This window comes from Cyrtonyx montezumae, unplaced genomic scaffold (genome assembly GCF_038088225.1).
Source record: "Cyrtonyx montezumae isolate F1298 unplaced genomic scaffold, pur_monq_1.0 scaffold_20, whole genome shotgun sequence".
NCBI classification, from domain to species: Eukaryota; Metazoa; Chordata; class Aves; order Galliformes; family Odontophoridae; genus Cyrtonyx; species Cyrtonyx montezumae.
Genome location: NW_027071937.1, coordinates 730,001 through 750,657, shown reverse-complemented (window position 1 = coordinate 750,657; position 20,657 = coordinate 730,001). Strand labels below are relative to the sequence as shown.

Genomic DNA, 20,657 nt, shown 5'->3' with positions numbered 1-20,657 from the left:
TCTCTCTCTCTCTTTTTTTTTACGAGAATCAGATTTTCATTGCTTCATTCAATTGCTCTCCTCTGCCATTTTTTACAGCTCTTATCGTTCCCTTGGAATATGGCCTTGAGACAGCTCATCCGTGTCCTTCACTGTGTTATCTCTTCTAACTTTTATTAAAACTTCAGCTTTCATCTGAAGATAGCTAATTAAATCCGTGACAGATTATATACTCGTTTAAAAACTGCACAGAACTACTACTTCCAAACAGAATGGGCTTTATTTTCTTTTCATGTGGTTAAAACTAAGGGTATATAAGGAGGTTTCATTCATTTACAAAGACAAGATCCTATCTTTACCTAGTATATAGATAGGTTTATATTAAAGCTCCTTTGTTGCGTGACAAAGCTCAGTGCAATTTCTCACAGTAATTATTTCTTGCTGCTGGAAAGATCTCTCAGCCTTACACTTCTGAAATATATGTACTAATATATATGTGAACGCATATTTATACCCAGGAAAAGCACTGCCGTAAAACATAAATGCCAGTAGTGTAAATTTTCCCCTTTTAGATGTTGCTATGTCCCAACTATCTCAGTACTATTTTGATGATACTGCAGAAAGTTAATTTTTCTTTTTCTCTAAAAGTAACAACTATTTATTTAAACTGTCTGAATTCACATTAGGGAACATTTTCTTAAATAAATTAAGAGTACAACAGTTCTACCTCTAACTGGCCTTACTGTAATGCCTCCCGTCACCTCAAGCTACCACTGGCTGCACTTGAATGCAAACAGCTTTGTTACTGTAAGGAAATACTTGCAGTAATGGATACACAGCTTTGCAGCAAACATGACGCAGTTCCTCCACTGCCTGCCTTCTGGCAGCATCTACAACACAGACCTGTGTGCAGAACTGCTTCTGGGTGGTGCCGAAAATCACAGTACCCACTGAAAAAAAGGTGCATCTTTCACAACATCAAAGAAGTGATGCAAAATATCCTCAGGAAAAAGCACCCCGTCCTCCGAAAACACAATAAATAACCCACCTGAGCCTCTCTGCGATCCTTTCCTCCTCTTTAAGGCCTTTTGCAAGATATCCTTCATGGTGACCTTCATACTGTCCACCTGAATAAGTGAGAATCCATGAGCAGCATTTCTGCAAGACAGAGGTACACGCGTTGTTACAAGAGAATCATCATCAGGCAGCTCGCTGCAATTTCTGCTTCTTTCAAGCAAAGCACTTTTCAGGCACAGCAATGAACAAAGTTGTGCTCTAAAGGTGAAGTTAAAAGGAGAAACCCGGAAAACATCCTTTGAAAGGCAGAGACAGAAAAGGAGAAAACGGATTAAGATTCAAGGCGTGCAAGGATTTTCCTAATTTATCTTTATTTTTGATCAATTTGTGTTCATCATTAAAAAAGAAAAATGAGCAAACGTACACACAGAGCTCCTCCAGCACTCGTTATGAAGCATCATCTCCTTGGCGTTTCGCAGTGCGTACCGGAGAAACAGTTTGCAATGTCATTTTCATATGCATCCCAATGGCAGATGTAGCAAATCATTAAGGAGAAGTGGAAGAACAACACTCAGAGAAGGAACAGCAGCTTTTCAGCAATATTAATGTACAGCATTATTTTACACGGAACTTTTTGACAGGTTTTTGTGACCGGCGTGGCACAGAACCTCAGGGAAAGGTCTCTGCCAGCAGGCACTCGTCCTGGCCAAGGCCCACACAGCTCCAGACCCAGAGAGGTGCAAAGCAGCACGCGGGTGGCTATGGAAGATACCAACTGGCAGATATTGAAAGTGGCATCACTGGGGAAGCAGAGAAGATGACAATATAATAGAAGAGCTACTGGATTAATATATCAGCGGATTTTGCCCCTTAGACCTTGCAGTCAATCTCTGCTCATGTCAGTAGATGTCACTGCAGACAGTTAGCACAGAAATTTGAGGGCTGCTAGGCACCCACAGGGAAAGATCTGCGCTGCACAGAAAAAATTGTTTTGCAAAGCTATTTAGACAGGAGGAGGAACATTTTATCTGGCAACTGAGAATTCTAATCAGGGAACGGAGCTCTCTGTGTGCATCACAGCTGGAGTATTTTAAAAGCAACTGGCAGTCAAAAGCAATCCAAGCAACACAATCGCATCATTAAAAACAAGAGCACATTAAATGTCACTTTCAGACACAATCGCAGGGAACACGAGTTTCAGCTCCAATGGCTCCAGACGCAGGCCCCAGTTCATGCCGAGACACAGCCAGGGTGGGCAGCCCCCAGGGCAGCCCCCAGCCCCATCCCCCAGCCCCAGCCCGCTCCTGGTGACCATGTCCATGTGCACGCACTGCTTCTCTGCCCTTACAGCACCAGAGCTGTGAGCACGCTGCCCCACTCCCAGCACAACAGAGCGGCTGTGGGCCATCCTCTGCATGGGAGGCCTCAACCCAGAGCAAAATCCTGACTCCTCAGGCTGTGCCTTTGCTGTCAGTGCAGTACAGAGCCCAGGCTGGTGCTGGGTTCACTGGGAGCTCCGTGGCTGTGGCCCGGCCCCTCCCCAGCCACCATCTCACTGAAATTTCACTCCCAGTTCCCTTTGTTCCCAGAAAAATGGAACTGCCTAAAAGCCCCAAATGAGTGTTCTCTGGACCATCTGTAACTCTTACACATCTTCAAACCAAATATACCCGGGCTCCTCACACCTCCTTTCCTCCCCACTACTTCAGCTGTGTTTCTTAACACAGCAACGAGCACAGCATTCTGCATGAGAGTACCATCGATTTCCACAGCTGTGAGTTCAGCACTACAGCCCCAAGGTTCAGCAGCTCTGACTTATGCCATATCAAAAGCAGAGACCTTCTCAACCTCTCTTTGTTGATAAGCAAATCTTTCCTCAGCCCACGAACTGCCCGGTGCCCATGAGCTGGGCTGCACCAAATGCATTCTGACCCCCCCCCCCCCAGCAGCCGGTGCCCTCAGCATCACCCAGCACTGGGCCAAGCTGAGTTCAGTGGTTTTAAAATGGAAATATTCCACAGAACGACACTGTCCTTACAATAAGGAAACTACCCTTTCCCTTTGAGGTAGGTGACATGATGCTCATCCCCAAGCACTGGAAGCGCCCAGCGGCACTCAGAGCGAAAGGCCGCGCTGCCAGGCAGCTCACAGGATGCCCTGCAGCACCACAAAGCTTCCAGAGAGCTGCAACCAAAATGCAGGAAAACAAACCAAAATACTGCAGAAAAAAAGCGCAAAGGCAAAGAACGCCTCCCAGAACAACCGAAGTCCTTTTTTTTCTTTTCCTTTCAGTAGGAAATGTTTTCACGCTGAGGTTCCTCACGAGCAGCCAGGTCAGCTCCTGCACCACAGATCCGCCCGGCTCCGCAGAGCTGAAGTGCTGCTGGCCCACTCCAGGCTGCCCCAGCGAGGCAGACTGGGAAGCTCCCAGAAACAGAGAGCTGTCTTTCAGCTCCTGACACTTGAGCTGTTAAAGAGCACAGGCTGGTGCTGGTGCTGCTCGCATTTCAGTGCATCCCGACTCGGTCAACTCTTTCTATTGAGCAGCTGGCCTGAGAACTGTCAGCCTGATTTTCCTGACACTCTATTACTAAATCATGCCTGAGCCTCGGCCATTCTTTGCCTCAGAAGCTGGATCTCGTCCCAGAACGATCTTTAAAAGTTTATTTTACCGATCAAAGCAAAATAAGAAAAACCTCTGTGTTTTACTATATTTAGTGTGCTATCCAGTAAGTGAGACTTTGGCAGGAGCACTGAAATGTAAAGCGTACTCCACATTTGTAAACTTTTGGATATTTGCTCTGGAGCACTGCCAGCAGCGTTAGAAATGCCAGGCAGAGTTCAGATCACCGTCCCTCCCTTCCTTTGCTCCAGTTCAACAAGCAGGATGCACTCTTCCCATAACAGTGCAGCCTGGGGGCTGACACCATTGCTCAGTGCCCCATGCCCAGTGCTGGCTCCTGCCTCGTGCCACGGTCCCATGGCCCCACTGCCCCTCTGCTCAGGAGCATCAGCAGCCTACAACAACGCACCCACACGAGCAGCACGGGGAGCTGCTCTGGAGGAACCACATCCTGCACGCCGTGCCAGCCCTGTCCCGCACTGCAACAACGATGTGCACTAACTGTCCTCACCCAACCTGCCCGCAGAATTTCCTTAGTTAGCATTGTAAATTATATATGTTATAGCTTATTCTGCCCAACACCACGCGCTAGGAAGCAGAGCAGAAAAGCAGATGCCATTCTACCAATTAAAACTGCTCCTTACAAATTAGAAGCCAGAGAGCCTCCTTAGCTTGTATTTTTCTGTCATTTTGCACAAACATACCTGGGTGACAAGGTTAAATCAAGCAAAGGAAATCCCTGGCACTTATCATCCACAGGCATTACTGATAAATTGTGCAGTGGAGGAATAAAGGATTACCTTCTGTATTTTTTCATTACACTTTTCTTTTGTTACAGAATACATAAATCCATTGTGGCACAATGTAATATGTATCATCGTGCTACACCTGTGGACGTTTCATAACGGCTGCCATGTCTGTGCAGTCAGGAATGATAAGTGAACCACCCGTGAATGTTAATGATAGTGATCATTCTGCGGTAACTTGGCTTTCCATCTTCTTTTACAGCCCGAGAGCTGGAGCCAGGGTGGCAAGGTTCAGGAGAGGAAAAAGAAAACAAGAGCAGAGGCGATGGCTGCGGCGCTGCTGGGGGAGGCGGCACGGCCGACGGCTGCGGCTCTCTGCGGGCCTGGGTGGTGCAGGAGAAGAAAGAAACAGCTCTTCGAAGATGAAAGGCTTCTGCTCCGAATGAGAAGCAAACTCTTCCAAAAGCTGTCCTTCCAATCTGTTTTCTTTTTCTTTCTTTTTTTTTAATTCTGAATCAGAATTTAGAGCACTTAAAGCTTGCTACAGAGAGCAGTTGGCATGGCTGAAAGTGTCCAGGAATGATGAATAACGCTCTCGATTTGAGAAGCACAGAGTCCAAGTTAAGACTAAAAATCCCAGCTGATGTAACGTGCTTAACTTAAGCCGTGTGATTTTCAAGATGAAGCACACGGCGATATGAACCAGAATGACCACGGCAGCCGCACGCTGAATTCTGAGCCTGAATGATCCTGCTGTGTGGACCTAAGGTGAGCCTTGCATAACCGCGTGCTTTCGAGCTTATGTGGCTGCATTTTGGCACTACTATAGGCTCACTGAAGGCACACCAGCTTCCTCCAGTGCCTTCCTCGGGGAACCCTGCCTCTCCCCATTTGCTCTCATGGGGCCTCACCTTCCTCACTTTACACCTATGTTAACTTCCTTAAATTTGCATTTTCTGAATATTCTAAATTACATTTTGCCAACTACCTACGCCCATGTGAAAACTGATACGAGCTTTTTCTGGGGAGCTTCTGTAGGCTAAGTCACAGGCTTTCATAGCACATTTCAAAGCCTTGAATTGAGTTTGTAAATGTACTATGAAAGCCTGGCATTTTTTAAATTGTTTCAAACCCTAATTTATCAGGTATAACAGTGGTACTGCTTTGAAAAAATATATATATAATAGTCAAAGCAGTTTAAACATAATATTAAAACAGAAAAAGGCACTGCAGAGCAGAGGAACCGTATGCCAAATTCCATCTACGTGCCAACTGGCAGCTGAGTTACAACTCCTAGAAACACCATTAGACATTGTGTGTCAAGTTGTGATAATACCATTTCCAAGGAAAAAGCCCTAAATGGTAGCACAGATTTATTTTAAGCTACCTTCGTTCAAAGTCTTTCAGGTATTACTTCATCATCTCAAGGAGTCTGCATTTACATGAATGCGGTGCTTTGTTTGACTCCTTCTGACAAATCATATTCGACATCAAAGAGGATTGCTTGAGAATGCCATGTTTGACATTGGACAAAGTACTCCTTCCCACAACAGACATTTTCCAAAAGCACAACTCGCTAGACTAATGGGCAGTTAGGAGCCAGAATGACTGCCCTCCGTCTTCTCCTTGTGTAACTTTGCCAGAGTCCTTGGAACTTGCCAAATTCGGTCATGCCTGCTTAGCTTGCTCGACTGATTGTGCCAGAAAAGAAAATAAGACACAGATGTATTTGAGCTCTTTGAGATGCCAGTAAGAGAGACAGCTAATGGCTTCATTTCGACCCTCCCCTACCAGCTGGGCACAGGTGGGGGGATAATGAGGTCCCTCTCCCTAATCAAACTCAATTATTTACTACTCTATATAACCGCAAAGACATTCACATTCAGCTCAGAATATAAAACGCACCGTGGGCTACTTCCAACCACTGCCACTGGGTATTTATAACTAACACGAGTGACTACGAGTTTGCCTTGGCAGGAGTTTAAGTGTATAAAGTTCTGCAAACTGTTTCTGCTCAAATATGTCCTGCTGAAACGAGGTCCCTGGTGAGGTTCCATAACTGTCAGCTCAGTGACTGCACAACATCTGAGAATATATCCAACACGTAGGATGGGTGAGATCTGAAATAAAACACCATGCTTCATTAGGAAGCTTCTCAGAGGCATCAAGTTTTTGCAGCAGCGATTCAATATTAATAAACATTACAAGTCATACGCCTGACACAGCAGCAGCTGAAACACTTCAGGAGAAGGAGGGAAAAAAAAGATGCAAAATATAAAAACATAACCACACGCACTGCTCGAGGAAAGAGAAGGAAAGAAGGAAGGTGTAGAATTTAAATCCCTACAAAATGAGATGGTCCGTGCATCTACACTTGCAATAGTGACAATCATCAACGTTAATCTGACCATGTTAACGATGTACATGAGTACAAGCAATTCTGAGTTAACACGTGGGCAGCAAAAATCTCTCAGAAAAGCAGCTCTACTTATGACGCAGTTCTGCTATTTCTAATCTGCAGGACATTCCAAGCTGGAGCGCAGAGCACTCACAGGAGCATCGCTCATGTTCAAGATTGCACATTTAGTCTGCAAGCTTTGCAGCTGGACCTCAGCCCTGCCACCAGCGCCATTCCGAGAACTAAATCCTTATGCAAACTGCACGCCCTGCCCCTCTACGAGCAAGGAAAGGATGTGAAATAAAAACAGGATGAGGAAAGAAAAAGGGTATTTCCTAACACTCAGGAAAATAGCCCACTAAATGAGACATATCCATACTACATTTTCTTTTGCTTTGCTTTTGTGTTCCCACAGTTCTCAGGTTGGAGTTACACCGCATTTCAAAGTGGTGTAGATGTGACTCATGAGATTTTTAAAGGCTCCATAAGATTTAATTTTTCCAAGAAGCTATTACCAAGTCCTGGAGTTACACCTCGTGGTCTGCTACTGTCAGAAATAACGCTTCCCTCTCCTGATAAGCTCTTGATGACACTCTGAGTCCCTGAGACTTTCACAATGCTCTTCCACACCAGTGCCATGCAGCTCATGGCTTCCTTCTGTTCGTGCACTGCTGCAGGTCAGGCCCACACATTTTTCTGGAACGACCCAATAAGCACCTCATAATGTGCCATGCTGTTTTCTGTAACAGCTGCACCAATCTGGAAGTGAAGAGGCAGTGGACATATTTGTGCCTAAAGGAAAAGGGTGAAGCACATTTGTGCAGTCGCTTTTGGGCCTGCTAGAAAGAAACTTGTAAATATTAAAAAGGGAACTGAGAAACACCTTGCTAAAATCAGCACGCAACGCTTTGTATTTCACTACAGTACTTCACAAAACAGCAAATAAAAATATTACTTAAAGGATGACCTGTCAGAAAAAAATCAATAACAATCAAATTCACGGCAGTAGCATTGACTCTGGAGAAAGGCATGTAGAAAGAGAGATCCCCTCTTGCAGATAAAGCATCCAGCATTCCTCAGTCAGGTGGAAGAAATTAAACCCTGCAGTTCCACAGGCAGAGGAGCCACTGCCTGCACACATGGAAGGAGGACTTGTAATGTGAGCAGCAGGACTGCCACGGCTGCTCCGTGCACCAGCTCCCGCACTGCTGCGCCCTGCTCAGCAGGGCTGACTATGTTTGCTTGGAATAAATTCTTTGTCAATATTGCTGACAGAATACTTTCTTTCCCAGTGAGCTCGTGCAGTGGAAGTGCACTAGCATTTTGTGGAAGGGAACGAGCATTTGGGAAATAGTCACTAAGAAACATTTTCATTTCAAGAGATCCAAGCACTAAATACTTTTCCACTTTACTGACGTTATCATCATATTGGTGAAATAACCAAGGCCACCTGAGCTTAAAAACAGCGTGCAACAGTTGTGCATTTTCCACACTAACCACAGTCAGAGCAGCTTAGTGAGCTCAGCCCAGCACCACGTGCCCGCCCGGTGCTGCCAGCCTCCCTCCCCCTGCAGCACCTCCGCAGGGCCGGACATGCACGGCCTCCTCAGCCCCACTGCGCTCAGATGAAGAAAAACAGGGAAGAAAAAGGATGTGGAGGTGTCGGTACGGTTCGCATCCATACTCACATTCGGACAAAGAGTGACTGTTTTGCTGCCAGGCCGGGAGAGGAGTACTTTTCAACCAGCGCCAGAGTGCTGAAGCCAAACTTGTGAATGGGCTCATTGGAATCCAAGGGTGGAAAATCGGTGTCAACCTCTCCATCGTCCTCAGCAATATGGAGGCAGTAGGCACTGACGTTGTCGCTGAAACAAAGCAGAAAATGGGTCTGTTGGGGAGGGAAGCTACACAGCTAGCTCAGCTCAGCACATCAATGTCAGCTCCTAAGTGCTGTACAAAGCTAATAAGCTCACACACTTCATACAGAAGGAATACACTTAAAAGCCACTGATGGCACAAAAGAATGTACACCCCAAAGTACCTTGGTAGTGCAGAGTAAGGCAGCAAGTCTCACATCACCACTGATAGAACTGCAAGCAGGAGCAGCAGGGACTGAACTCCCCGAGGCCACAGTGCTACTTCACAAAGCTGGAAGTAATACTCCCCACTTGTGAAAATATACTTATTTATATGACTGTTAAACATTAGAACTGAAGACAAGTAGTGTCTCCCTATGTCACTCAGATCAAGCAACTGCAAAAAAAAAAGACTGAATATGCCTTGGAAAAGTGGGGAGCACTCTCATGACTTTGCAGTGTGGTAAGCAAAAGCTAAGAAATAATCCACACTAAAAGTAGAACCCTGTTGGACACAGAAAAGCTGCCACTCCCAGATACCTGCAGCCCCCAGTAACTAAAAGCAGTCAAAAATCAGTACAAACTAACAAGCAAAAGCAGAGTATGCTGCCAGTTTGAAACAGAAACATCATGAGGAAAAGATAAAGGGAAATCTGAGCCTTTCTATACACTAAACTCCACAGGAAAATAACTAAGCACATGACAAAATATAGATTTCATTGCTAGGGCTGCCTGAGGAACATTGTCTCAGTGCATAACTTGAGCTGAACGTTCTCTTACGAACGTTTCAGCATTCAGGCATTGTGCATAGCATTTAAGCACTGAACGTTCACATGGCAATATGTTTCTAAACTCTGCAGTTTAAATTTGGAGTTTTAATTGCATGATTGATGCTTACATTAATTAATTGCAAAGTGTATGCTAATTGTTTAATTGGTCGCTTGATCTATATAGATCATTTTTTGAATTAAATGAGTTGATTTACAAAGTTTATTGATTGGATGTGACAATGAATTATTTCGCTGACTACCTGATTTGCAATTTTCTCAATTAATTCACAAACCTTTGGTTGCAACTGTGGTTTAGAGAGTGCTTAGTCCAGGTGATCTATGAGCATCCTGTCACGACTAAGATATTTATTACATAAAACAGGTAACAGTGAAGTGTTGCTATTCATGTATGCTGTACATTTGCTAACAGAAAGGTAACACAGCAATGTTTGTCACTGTGGATTTTGAAAGTCGTGCAATACTATCGGAGAAACTGTCCCAAGTCTCTGGACTGCTCTGAACAACTCGAATGATGCTGCAGAATTAATTTTTAACTTCAAGAGCACTTAAGAGACTTTTTGGAAACTGATGAAAGTTGGCACTGGTGACAGAACTCATACAGCAGTAGGGCTCTGAAAGAAACAGAGGAAGCATCCCCATGTGGGAGACGGCGTGCTCCTCGCTGCTGCAGGTCTTCTCAGGAACAGGAGAAGCAGAAGAGCTTGAGTAACAGATGCAGCTGATCCTGCCCGGGTTGTGAGAAGCACCTGGTGCCATTCTCAGGTCCTTCTCTGATTCTGTTTGGATTTCTACAAACACAAACACAACTCTGCATGCTCACTCCAGCCAGCCCCACCTCACTTCACAGCTACCTGCAGCCACGAGACGCTCTGGGCCGAACAGCCACCCGCTGCCTGCCTTCCCACAGCCGCGATCTGGGCCTTACACTGCTGATTTCCTAACCTATTTTCTTGACAGAGTTCTCCTCTGTGCAGCCTGGTGTGTACTTAGAGCTCTGTATAAATCAAGCTAACATTTTCATTTGGTGCTTGACCCATTTGCATAATTCTCATTAAATCCAAAGGGACATACAGCCATGCAGGCAGCAGACGATGTTCAGTGTGGTCTCAGAGCGATCCAAGTGCCAAAAAAGGTGGTGGTGATACCAACTTATCTTCCACCAATTACACTGAAAATACATAATGTCTGTTACATCTCATAAATTTAGGGGGTTACAGACGTCTTCAAATATGGAGCACATTCCTGGACATTAACACAGATTGAATCACAACTTTGAGATCTACTAATTCTGATAAGAATTCACCCACAGTCAAATCAATCCTTGCTAAAAGACAGGGCAGTCAGCAATGTTCAGCAAACCAGCCAACAACCAAAGATGAAAAAATGATGAAGACAAGAGAAATACTTAACAGCTACAGAAGAAAAGCTTCTTGGAATCTCGAGCCTCTACCACATCTCAGGGCGTTTGCATCTAGATTCTCAGTTACTGCTGCTAGACCGTTTTGGGGAACTCATGACTCTGCTATTTATTTTATTTTACTATTTTCATCCAGAGATTCGATAACATCAGACAGCCTCCTTGGTGATGATCACTCTCTGACACTTCATAACACCTTATTTTTCAAGGCAGACAGTGAAATCCACTTCCTCCCATTGCTGAGTTCTACTGGGGGCAGTTACACTTCATGCAGTACCTCTCTCTGGCGTTGTTCCATTTGAAGTATACTGTGCTTCTGCAGTTACGTGGAGGAGCAGGTCTCAAGTACCTGCTTTACACACTCCTTATGCCAACGACCATGGTGAACCAACAGAGCCTGCTCAACCATCATAGTTCTCCAGCATGACAAATCTGAACCATCATTTAGTCACAAAAAAATCAGAGGCAGTTTGTCGCAGTGAAGAGGTGGTAAGCAATGATTACCAGAGATTCTCTATGAACCCAGAGCAAACAGGCGGAGCGTAGGCACCTTCTCTCAAAACAAACTAAAAGAGGGAGGAGGGATTACAGAGGAGCTCTACATTCTATTTGTCACTCTTGTGATCTTAGCCATTAAGAACAGTAGAGAAAAAACAGAAGTGACTAAGAATGTGCCCCTATGACGCCAGAAGAGATCGGTTTTATGTCACTTTTACATAGGACATTTTGAAATTATGATTCATTTGCGGCTCCACGTTTCATCTGCGTATCGTTATACAGCACCCAGTAGCTTAATCAAAAGAGAAATGGATACAGATGTATGTGTATTCCTCAAAAGGAAATACAGACAAATTTGTAGGTGGTTTCTCTAAGATTTACCTACAGAATATTGACATGAAAATTTATCTCATTATGCTCAAATGCTGCAGAGGAGAAAATTAGAGATCAAGAGGTAGTAAAGAAAGAACATTACTTCAGTTTTGGTTCCCGTCCCTCACTTGTATATTGCCAGCATATTAGTCCAATCAGGTCATGCACCTTGGCATTTGCTATCGTCACAACTGTCATGGGCTGCAGTTTGTCTTGGTTTGCATGCAGTGGGAGGTAGACATCAATTTTTTTGGTTGCCGTTGTACCAACATGGCCCTGTTGAGAAAATACATTTCATTAGAATGTATGAAGAAAAAGTATGACAGAGCTAGTACAAAATCTGGTATGGACAGAGTTCCCCTCGCTAACAATACTCTGCAATGACTTAAAGTTGGAAGAAGTTGGAGTGCTTAGGCTCTGATTCATTCACTGCTGCCGAGCGTATCTGCAGGAGCAACAGCGAAGATTTGGCAAAGGTTTCATCGATTTCCATAAGAAGTCTGAACCTCTCTGCAAGACTCCACGCTCTTGCAGGAAATAAGAGGAAAAAGAAAAGCAGCCACAAAACCGAGCACGCGTTCCTGCAGGGACCCGAGGCTCCGGGGTGTGAGCAGTGGGGGCTGGCAGCACGGCAGCCCCGTGGCTGCAGGACGGGACGGCAGCGTGGGCAGCAGCACAGAGCTGCACCCTGAGCGTGGCTGAGAACGAAGCGACGCTCAGCAGAGAACCGATCACACCTACAGCTGAGGTCTGAACACACAAAAGATGGCACGCTCTGACTCGGCCCTGGAAAAGCACTCCTGATGTAAGTGTGCGTCTCCGTCGGCACACACAGCCCTTGAGAGAAGAAGACACCCTTAGAATTATACACCAGCAGTGCTAAGTAACAGAATAAAAGGATCCAGTGTTGTAAATCTACAACGAGAGTATAAAACAGGGAGTTCAATGCTCATTTCAATATATTGTTAAAAACCATTTGATCCCTCAGTGCGATTATAAATTAGAGAAATAATAGGAATTAAAGATTAGAATTATTCATGCTAGCACGGCTAAAAGTATTAATTAAATCCATTCAAATATAACTGTTGTTTTATTTTAGTAGAGCATTTTCGTAGTGCAGTGACCTCCCCTTCCCCCATGGCTCAGGTACGGAAGGAACTGGGCTTTCTCATCTAAAGGCTGTGAGCTTTGCCCCGAGCTGCTGCAGAACAGGGTTTGTTTGGATGAGCCCCCATGAGGACACACGTGGGGAGGCCAGCAGACGTCCACATGTGTGTATGTGTGGGGTTCTCAATTTATATATAAAAGGCATTTTCTTAAATTGATAAATGAACTCCAAGTTGGGCCGATGATGCTGGTATCGCAGCACATGTCCAACCCAAACATTTCCCTGCTGGGTACCCCAGATCCTCCCTTGCCCTACACTGGGCTGCCTTTCTTTTTCTTCTTTTCTTAACGAGCTTCTCTCAGTTCTTCCCCATCTCCAAACCTCCCTGGCTTCTAAGCACCCTGCTGCTCCCAGCTCCGCACCGCCAGCCCCCACTGAGCCATCGGGAGTGGGGATTCACCACGGGCAATTCCTCCACAGCTGGGGACTGCAATCGCTTTTTGAGCAAGGGGAGCAACGCCGACAGTGCCACAACCAGCAAGTGGCCGAAAGCATTATTACTATCTTCAGAATCTTAAAAAAAACAGTGAATATTTCTATGAATTAGAGGCTGAGGCCTGAGATTTAGAAGCTGATTTGACTTTCTATTAATAATGAGAACATTCGGTGTCGCATTAGGTAAGAAAAATTAGCAAGGCCTATAAACACATGGGTCGTGTTTTGCACCGATCAATCAGTAAGTCAAAGAGCTGGGAGGAAATCAACATTACAAACAGATGCGTTTTATTACAAATTGATTATATTTGTTCTGAAACAGCCTTAGAAGTCCAAAGCACCAGGTAACCGTTTGCAGGACTGAACGAATCCATACTTAGCCTGATCCTGCAAAATATTAATTGTGCAGGAGGTCCCACAGAGCTCAATTACTACCTGTGCCAAGCTTCTTAGCTCCGGCTTGGGAGGCGGTGGGACCGAAGAGAAGGGAGAGGGCTATTAGTCTCGGTGGTGAGGAGTCAAAGATCTGCTCACAATGGATTTAACTTGTAACAGTGTGTGTGGTTTATGCTGTGCTTATAGTCACTTCTGGAGGAGGGACCATTCAGAACCTGATTACAGACACTGCTAGAAGCGTAATTATGTTATTCTCCCAACTAAAAATAGTATTCCAATGTAAATGGCTGAGGAGACCCAGGAGATGAAGTGTGACTACCTATATTCAAAAAGGCAGCAGCAAACTTTATTAATAGATCCCGTATAAAATTCAATGGAAAATCTATTCAGGGCCAAGGGCCTTACTATTTGGAGTTTCCTTAATAGCTACCAATAAATCTGGGAAGCATAAAGGGGCCGTTAAATTAACATTTTCCTGATCTGTCACCTGTGGCATAGTTAATTTGTCAAAAAATTCCTTTAGCTTGTCACTGGACACTGTATATTCTGACAAATGAAGCCTGGAATAAAATTGACAAAATATCTCGTTAATTTTCTAGGAAATCACAAATCTGATTCCATTAAGCTTTTATTGTTAGCCATGTTATATTCCTCCAATCCTTTAAAGAAGCCAAGGGTAACCGAATACACACAAAACATACATAAATCATAGAAAATTCTCTTAATATTTTCATTAATAGATTCTCTAAAGACTACCTAGCCCTTTCATTCCGATCTTACGGCAGTTTCAGTTTGCTGTATCCACAGCATTTTCAGCTCAGCACTCAAAGCAGGAACAGTGTTTTATCACCAACCAGGCAGCACAGCAATCCGTGTGGATGTGCAGCCCTGACACAAACATGTGTGGGTACCACTTCCCCTCCCCCTGCCCGCGCTGCTCTCCGTGCCGTGGGCACTCCGGGGCCTGGCACTGCTGGCCTCGCTGCTGCTGCACATGAGCTGCACAGAGTTATGCCCATTATTTGCAATGGCTGAAAAGTACCATCTTCCGAATTCACAATTTTGTTTTTCTACTTTTTACAAATTTAATTAGCAGACCAGTGCGTATTTTTGCACTTTGACAACTAAACATGAAAGCAGCAGCAGTTACAGCAAGCTTAGGAGAAATATGGTCACTAATAAAACTTCTGAAAGAAGATAGTGGTATTCGTTAGGCTAATTAGAAGAAGCTAAGTGGCACCACTGCACATATGCACGTTGCTGCCTCCAGACATGAGAGTGAAGAACATGATAGGTAACTCGAATTATGAATTTAAAGGTTTTCTATTTGCATTTTTAAGATGTAACGTTTAATTATATAAACAGTGGGTACAGTTACGACAGGAAAACTGCACACGGAACGACCTTCCTTGGCTACGGATGGATTTAGGAATAACTGACATTAAAAAAACGTTCTGTAATAAAATATGCTTTAAGTGTAAAAAGAATTTATGAAAAAAGAAAAAGGGATACTTCAAACTATCAGTTCTTCAAACACAGGATGTCTTTCTAAGACTTAAACTTTCGGTTACAGTCCCTGCAGAGATGCACACCCCCCTCCAGCAGCAGGTGACCCACACCCCACGCAGGTCCCTGTGGGGCTGCGATGCTCCTGCAGCTGCTCAGGGGGATGTCCTCACAAGGACAGCTCATCCTCAACGTGCTGCACCACGGGCAGGTAATGAAAGTCACTGAGAAGAGCCTGACTGCTGCGCCCTTCTCGCTTCTGAGCTGTTTTGCTGCACATCACAGTAGAAAATTAAAACAAAGTCCATAAACATTTCCTGGAGAAGAGTGATTAATTTTCAGCAATGATAATTTACTGCATCTTCTCGTACAATAGAGTCCTGTGACTAAATGTTATATCACTTTAAGATGAGATGTTCTAATGATATAATGCAAAGATTTTACTGAATCATTATTTAGTGGGAGTCATAAAAACCTCCAAAAATTAATCTTTCATGCACATCTAGCTTATCCAAAGTTAGCATTTAATTAGACGGCCTTGGCACAAATGAGCTTACTACTTTATTTGCTCAATCAGTATATGTCTCTTCAGTAATTATAATTAATTCCAGTCATTGACTCACCTCCCAGCAAACAGTGCTGAACATCACACTGAATGGAAACAAATGCTTATCCTTTTACAAACGTAAGGTTTCTTTTCTCTTTTGAACCAAGAGGAACGTTGTGCTGTAGGTGACAGGATAGGAAGTTTGCTTTACAATCCTGTAACCGACTCCTGCACATCACTTGCTCAAATATGTGTCTCAACAACAGAGAGGAGGAACACAAAGGGGAAAAACGTTAATCTGAGTGAATGTATTTCAGATAGAACCAAAAGCTCTAACAGGTCAGAGCACAGATGTTTGTGGCAGTGAAAGGACTGCATTTTTCTAAGAAGACTATGGAAAATGCACATTTTTAACCCCTTAAAAAATGGAAATATTTTAGTAAGTGGGAATAGAACAGTCATAAACTAAATTGTTTTTCAGGGATGGGGTAGACAAGGAAGTTCATTTAAAAAACGGATTTATTAATGTGATCACTCTGATTTTTTACAGTGTCAGTGACCAACTATCTCGAAAGCTTCCAGGAAGAACGTGGCAGAAACCCTTACGCTGTAGTGCGGGCTGACACCACCAGCATATGGCTCAGAGAGCACAGTGAGCCAAACAGGATGATGGATGCACCTAGCAGCCCGGTATCTGAGAGCTGCACTACGTGGGAGTGGAGGGTAACTGCAACTAGTAGATTTTGGTGCGGTCACTGAAGCAGCACCTAACATTATATGATGGTTAATTATTTAAAACAGAGTCTGTTCATTTCATTTGCAGAGTATTATAGCAGAGCTGGAGAAAACGTGCAGCTGCAGATTGGAGCACTCACAGCTGTAACGCTGCGTCGCGTTCCTATACCCAGGGAGCTTCCAGCTCTGCAACGCAGCGCTGCATGTGCTACTGTGGGAAGAGTTCCATTCATTTCACCGGGTGGTTAACCATTATGGGTAATTTTCTTTACTATAGTAATCACACGATTACTTCTCCTTAAGTCGTTTATGGAAAATGCCATGACAAAGCCCTCCAGCCTCCGGCACAGCCCTGCCCTGCCCAGCCCAGCCCAGCCCAGCCCAGCCCAGTTCAGCTCAGCCCAGCTCAGCCCAGCCCAGCCCAGCCCAGCCCAGCCCAGCCCAGCCCAGCCCAGCTCAGCCCAGCCTAGCCCAGTTCAGCTCAGCCCAGCCCAGCTCAGCCCGTGGCCGCTGTGGCAGTGCCCGTTTGGAAGTGGTGCTCCCAGGTCGGCCCTCCCCGAGGTGAGGATGCTCCCTCCTCCCCCAGCCTGCATTGCAGGCTTCGCAGACAACAATGTACAATTCCATTAACGTTGTTAAATACTTAATTTGTCTTATTTGTGCTGCCACTATTCATAAAAATTTAACCCAGTAATTTCCTGTTATACAAAGCATAACAAAGTATGAATATTTAACTACGAGGTAAATAACACTTTTTTATTCTAAATTGTTGACTCCACTTAGCGTGTCTGCTTCGCAGAGCATCGCGCTACCTTTCAATTAAAGGTCCAGATGTTTCAAAGGCTCCAGTAGGCAGCAGCAGTTATGAGAAATGCTTTATCTGCATTGCAACGATCGCTACAACATCAGCTCCAGGCTGCGTTCACATGCTCATGTTTTATTCCAGCCCCCTCCTAACGCACCAGTTAATTATACAACACACAGCTGAGAAACATAACCTCCAGAGCTGGACAGCTTCCTTCCACGCTTCTACCTGAGCCATTTTTTGTATGCACCTCAAAACTATGATTTACATATAAAGTCATTTAATCAAATTTCCAAAATTACTGCCTGCTCCTTCCTGGCATTCACTCCCACAATTAATAAATCCATGTGAGTCTTGAGCAAGGAATAATACGTATAATTCTTGTAACAGCATATTTCAATCTTGTTAACATGTATTCATTTACATGAGTCACTTAAATTAAAATCATTATATGTAAAGTACTATGAATATAATTCCTTGTTATTACATGGGGGTTTTTTTGTTTCTTTTTTCCTGATAAATTCTGTTTGAAACAGAGGGAAAAATCTATAGTCCCCTTTACAGCCCAGGCTTCAATTACTTTCACAGGGGTATCATTTTCAGGACAAATGGACCCAGTCCATCTTTAATCCTGCCACACTCGAGAGGCATTTTGCCAGGAAGGAGAGCACCTCGTGTGAGCAGGTCAGCACTGCCAGAGCTGAGCACAGTGCTTGGCACTGCCTTTCTCCCCAGCACCAACCCAGCTCCAGCAGTTCTGCTGAAGAATGGAAACACGGATTCAGATTTATCAAAATACAATTGCCACGGCTGTAACAAAAATGCATTCATTACCAGGAACTCCTTGGTTTCTGTGCACTGAAGAGAAGGAATGGCCTACTTTAGGAGAATTATTTACATTCTACTTGGTGATACACTCTACAGTTTAATACGGAGGAACAGAGATATTCTCTGTAATAACAAAATGCAACAAAAACTTTTAATTAAAATCACACCATAAACATTATTTGTATGTTAAAGAATGCGCCACGAGATTTTAATGAAGAGACACTATTCAAAAGATAAATGTTTCTACAGATATTCAATCCTTAAACAGATCAGACTCTAATCCTATGCTTCTGTTGCATAAAGCAGACAGCTTAAGTTCCTTGAGGACATTTGCCAACCTTAGGTGGAACATTTTTAATACATCACCGTGTCACTTTTTAATGTGCCACAATCTATTAACCACATGGCAAACTAACAGGGATTTTTAAAATATGGGTTTTATAGCTTTGTGCTGGTGATTAATTAAATAAATAGCCAGCGTTTCACAAATCATCCCTCTAATTAGTCTAAAGCAGACACTTTGCATTCACTGGCATTATTGCCATCTGAAGCTCACAGAAGGGCAGCAGCGTTACTCCGCTGAGCCCGGGCACACCCGAGCCCACCACGAGCTCGCCGGGCTGGCACCGCCCCGCAGCCCCAGGCAGAGCTACCATCCTCACAGGTGCTGCACTCAGCTGGAATTTGACTCCAGCTGCTTGGAAAAGATGCTCTGTTTAATTATTCTCCCTCATCCTGAAAGAAGCGATCAAGGTAACAAAGAAAAGAGCTGTGTCTGAAATTGGACCTGAAGTGGCAAAGTCGCACATGGCGGAAAAGGAACAAATATTTGGGGCAGACGCTAGAAAAAACGGGGAGATAAAAGATAACAGTTTCTGTCAAAACATGTCAAAGTTGAGGCTGCAGCTAATTCCATCCAGCCCATTCCAAGAAATCAAGCAAGGCTTATCGTTAAAAGGACTCAATTATTCTTAGAAAGAAAATCATCTGTAAAACAGTCGGACATCTCCTCGTTTCTGCTGCGAGTATCTAGAGAGTATCTGAGCCCAAATTAAAGTCTTTGTAGTTAATGCGCTCAAGCTTTACTACAGGCTCCTCTCCACACTATTACCAACTAGGATTTCCTACCTTGGAAGGCTTTCCTATGGAAGTATGTTGAGCAGCATTTAGTGACTTAGACGGGTTTTTCCCCTTCAATTTAAAACCCACCACAGACACTGAAGGCAGCAGACCAGCCTGGCTGCTCAGGAAGACAGGACCTCATCTCCTCCACCAATTCCTCCTCAGCATCAGCTCTGTGTGCACAGCATGACCCGGTGGGTGCTGGCTGTGCTGGGGCTGGCAGCAGTGCCCGATGCTGAGCGGTGGGCGCAGGGCTGTGGCACAGCACACACACACAGCACCTCCTGCTTGCTTCGAGAGCAAGAAGTCATGAGCTGAAGCAGCACGGCCTTCAGAAAATGAGAAAATGATCTATGATAAATAGTCCTCAGGCTGGACTGCACCAAGAAGAATTACATTGAATGTGACTTGGTTACACGGCGGGTCGGTGAGGTGGTATATCCATTTCATCAAACCAAATCCCAGCAATTATTGTGCTTCCAGCAAAGTCCTTGCACTTCAAACCTGATTAACAAAAGAGCAAACGCTTTAGTGCCCTGTCAAATAACACCTCTGCTCTCCTCATGCCTAAAGCAGGAAGCCCAACTCCCACACCTCTGCAGAGGGGACAGGCAGCCCTGCACCAGCGCCCGCTGCTCCCTATGCGTACGCGCTTTCCTTATACCTTTCCCCGGATACAGAACTGAGTTTTACTTCCTGCTCACCACAACTTTTTCTCAGTACTCACTGCATAGAAGTGGCCACATTTTGCCTGGGAAGAGCCCCTTTTAAAAAAGTAGCATGCAAACTTTCAGTGTTCTTCTTTCAAAACCCCCAGGAGTCTCTTCCCTCTTTTTGCCCCCGGGAAAGTACGGAGGAGAGCGGTGCTCATGATGCCCTCACGCGCAGCGTGGCAGATCAGTTAAATTAAACCTGTATTTCACCTAAATTGTATGGAGTGCAAATAACGTTACTAACTTTTCTAATTTCATACTCTAGTACTCTCAAGTAAATAAGAGAGAGGAAAAAAAAAGTTTCCCTACAAATAGAAACTGTCACTTACCAGGATGTGATCTTTTCAGCTCATGCATCCTAAATGCATGCAGAGATATTATATGCACTTTCTATTTAGCAATTTAATTATATCTTTGCAGTCAGAGAGTGGCAATGGTTTGCAGTAATAATCAGGTGAAAGCATTCTCACATTAATATGCTGGAATCCGATGTGTTAATTTGATGCAACTTTGCGTTGACAATATGTGATTAATTTGTTCTAAGGCTAGCTCTGCTCCGAGCTCTGACAGTTTAAAATGCTGGGTTTCTTTATCCATATCACTATTTGACACGCCTTAGCCCACTGCTTTGCTAGGACCACTGTTAATTTGTAATGAACTGGCTTTTCAGGGGGCTCCTTCATTTTTAATTCTGTCAGTGTCACC

The 20,657-nt window shown here is 44.3% G+C and overlaps 1 protein-coding gene across 2 annotated transcripts in view; it reads right to left on the bottom strand.

Annotated features, from left to right (window-relative positions):
- MAPKAP1 (MAPK associated protein 1) overlaps positions 1-20,657 on the bottom strand; it is a 73,420-nt gene that overhangs the window by 34,548 nt on the left and 18,215 nt on the right. For both annotated transcript variants that reach the window (XM_065737327.1, XM_065737328.1), the window contains exons 4-6: positions 11,801-11,973; positions 8,452-8,628; positions 1,028-1,137 (exon numbers count right to left, since the gene is read on the bottom strand). In XM_065737327.1, the coding sequence (XP_065593399.1) occupies positions 1,028-1,137; positions 8,452-8,628; positions 11,801-11,973 (460 nt within the window). The remainder of the gene's footprint in view (positions 1-1,027; positions 1,138-8,451; positions 8,629-11,800; positions 11,974-20,657) is intronic.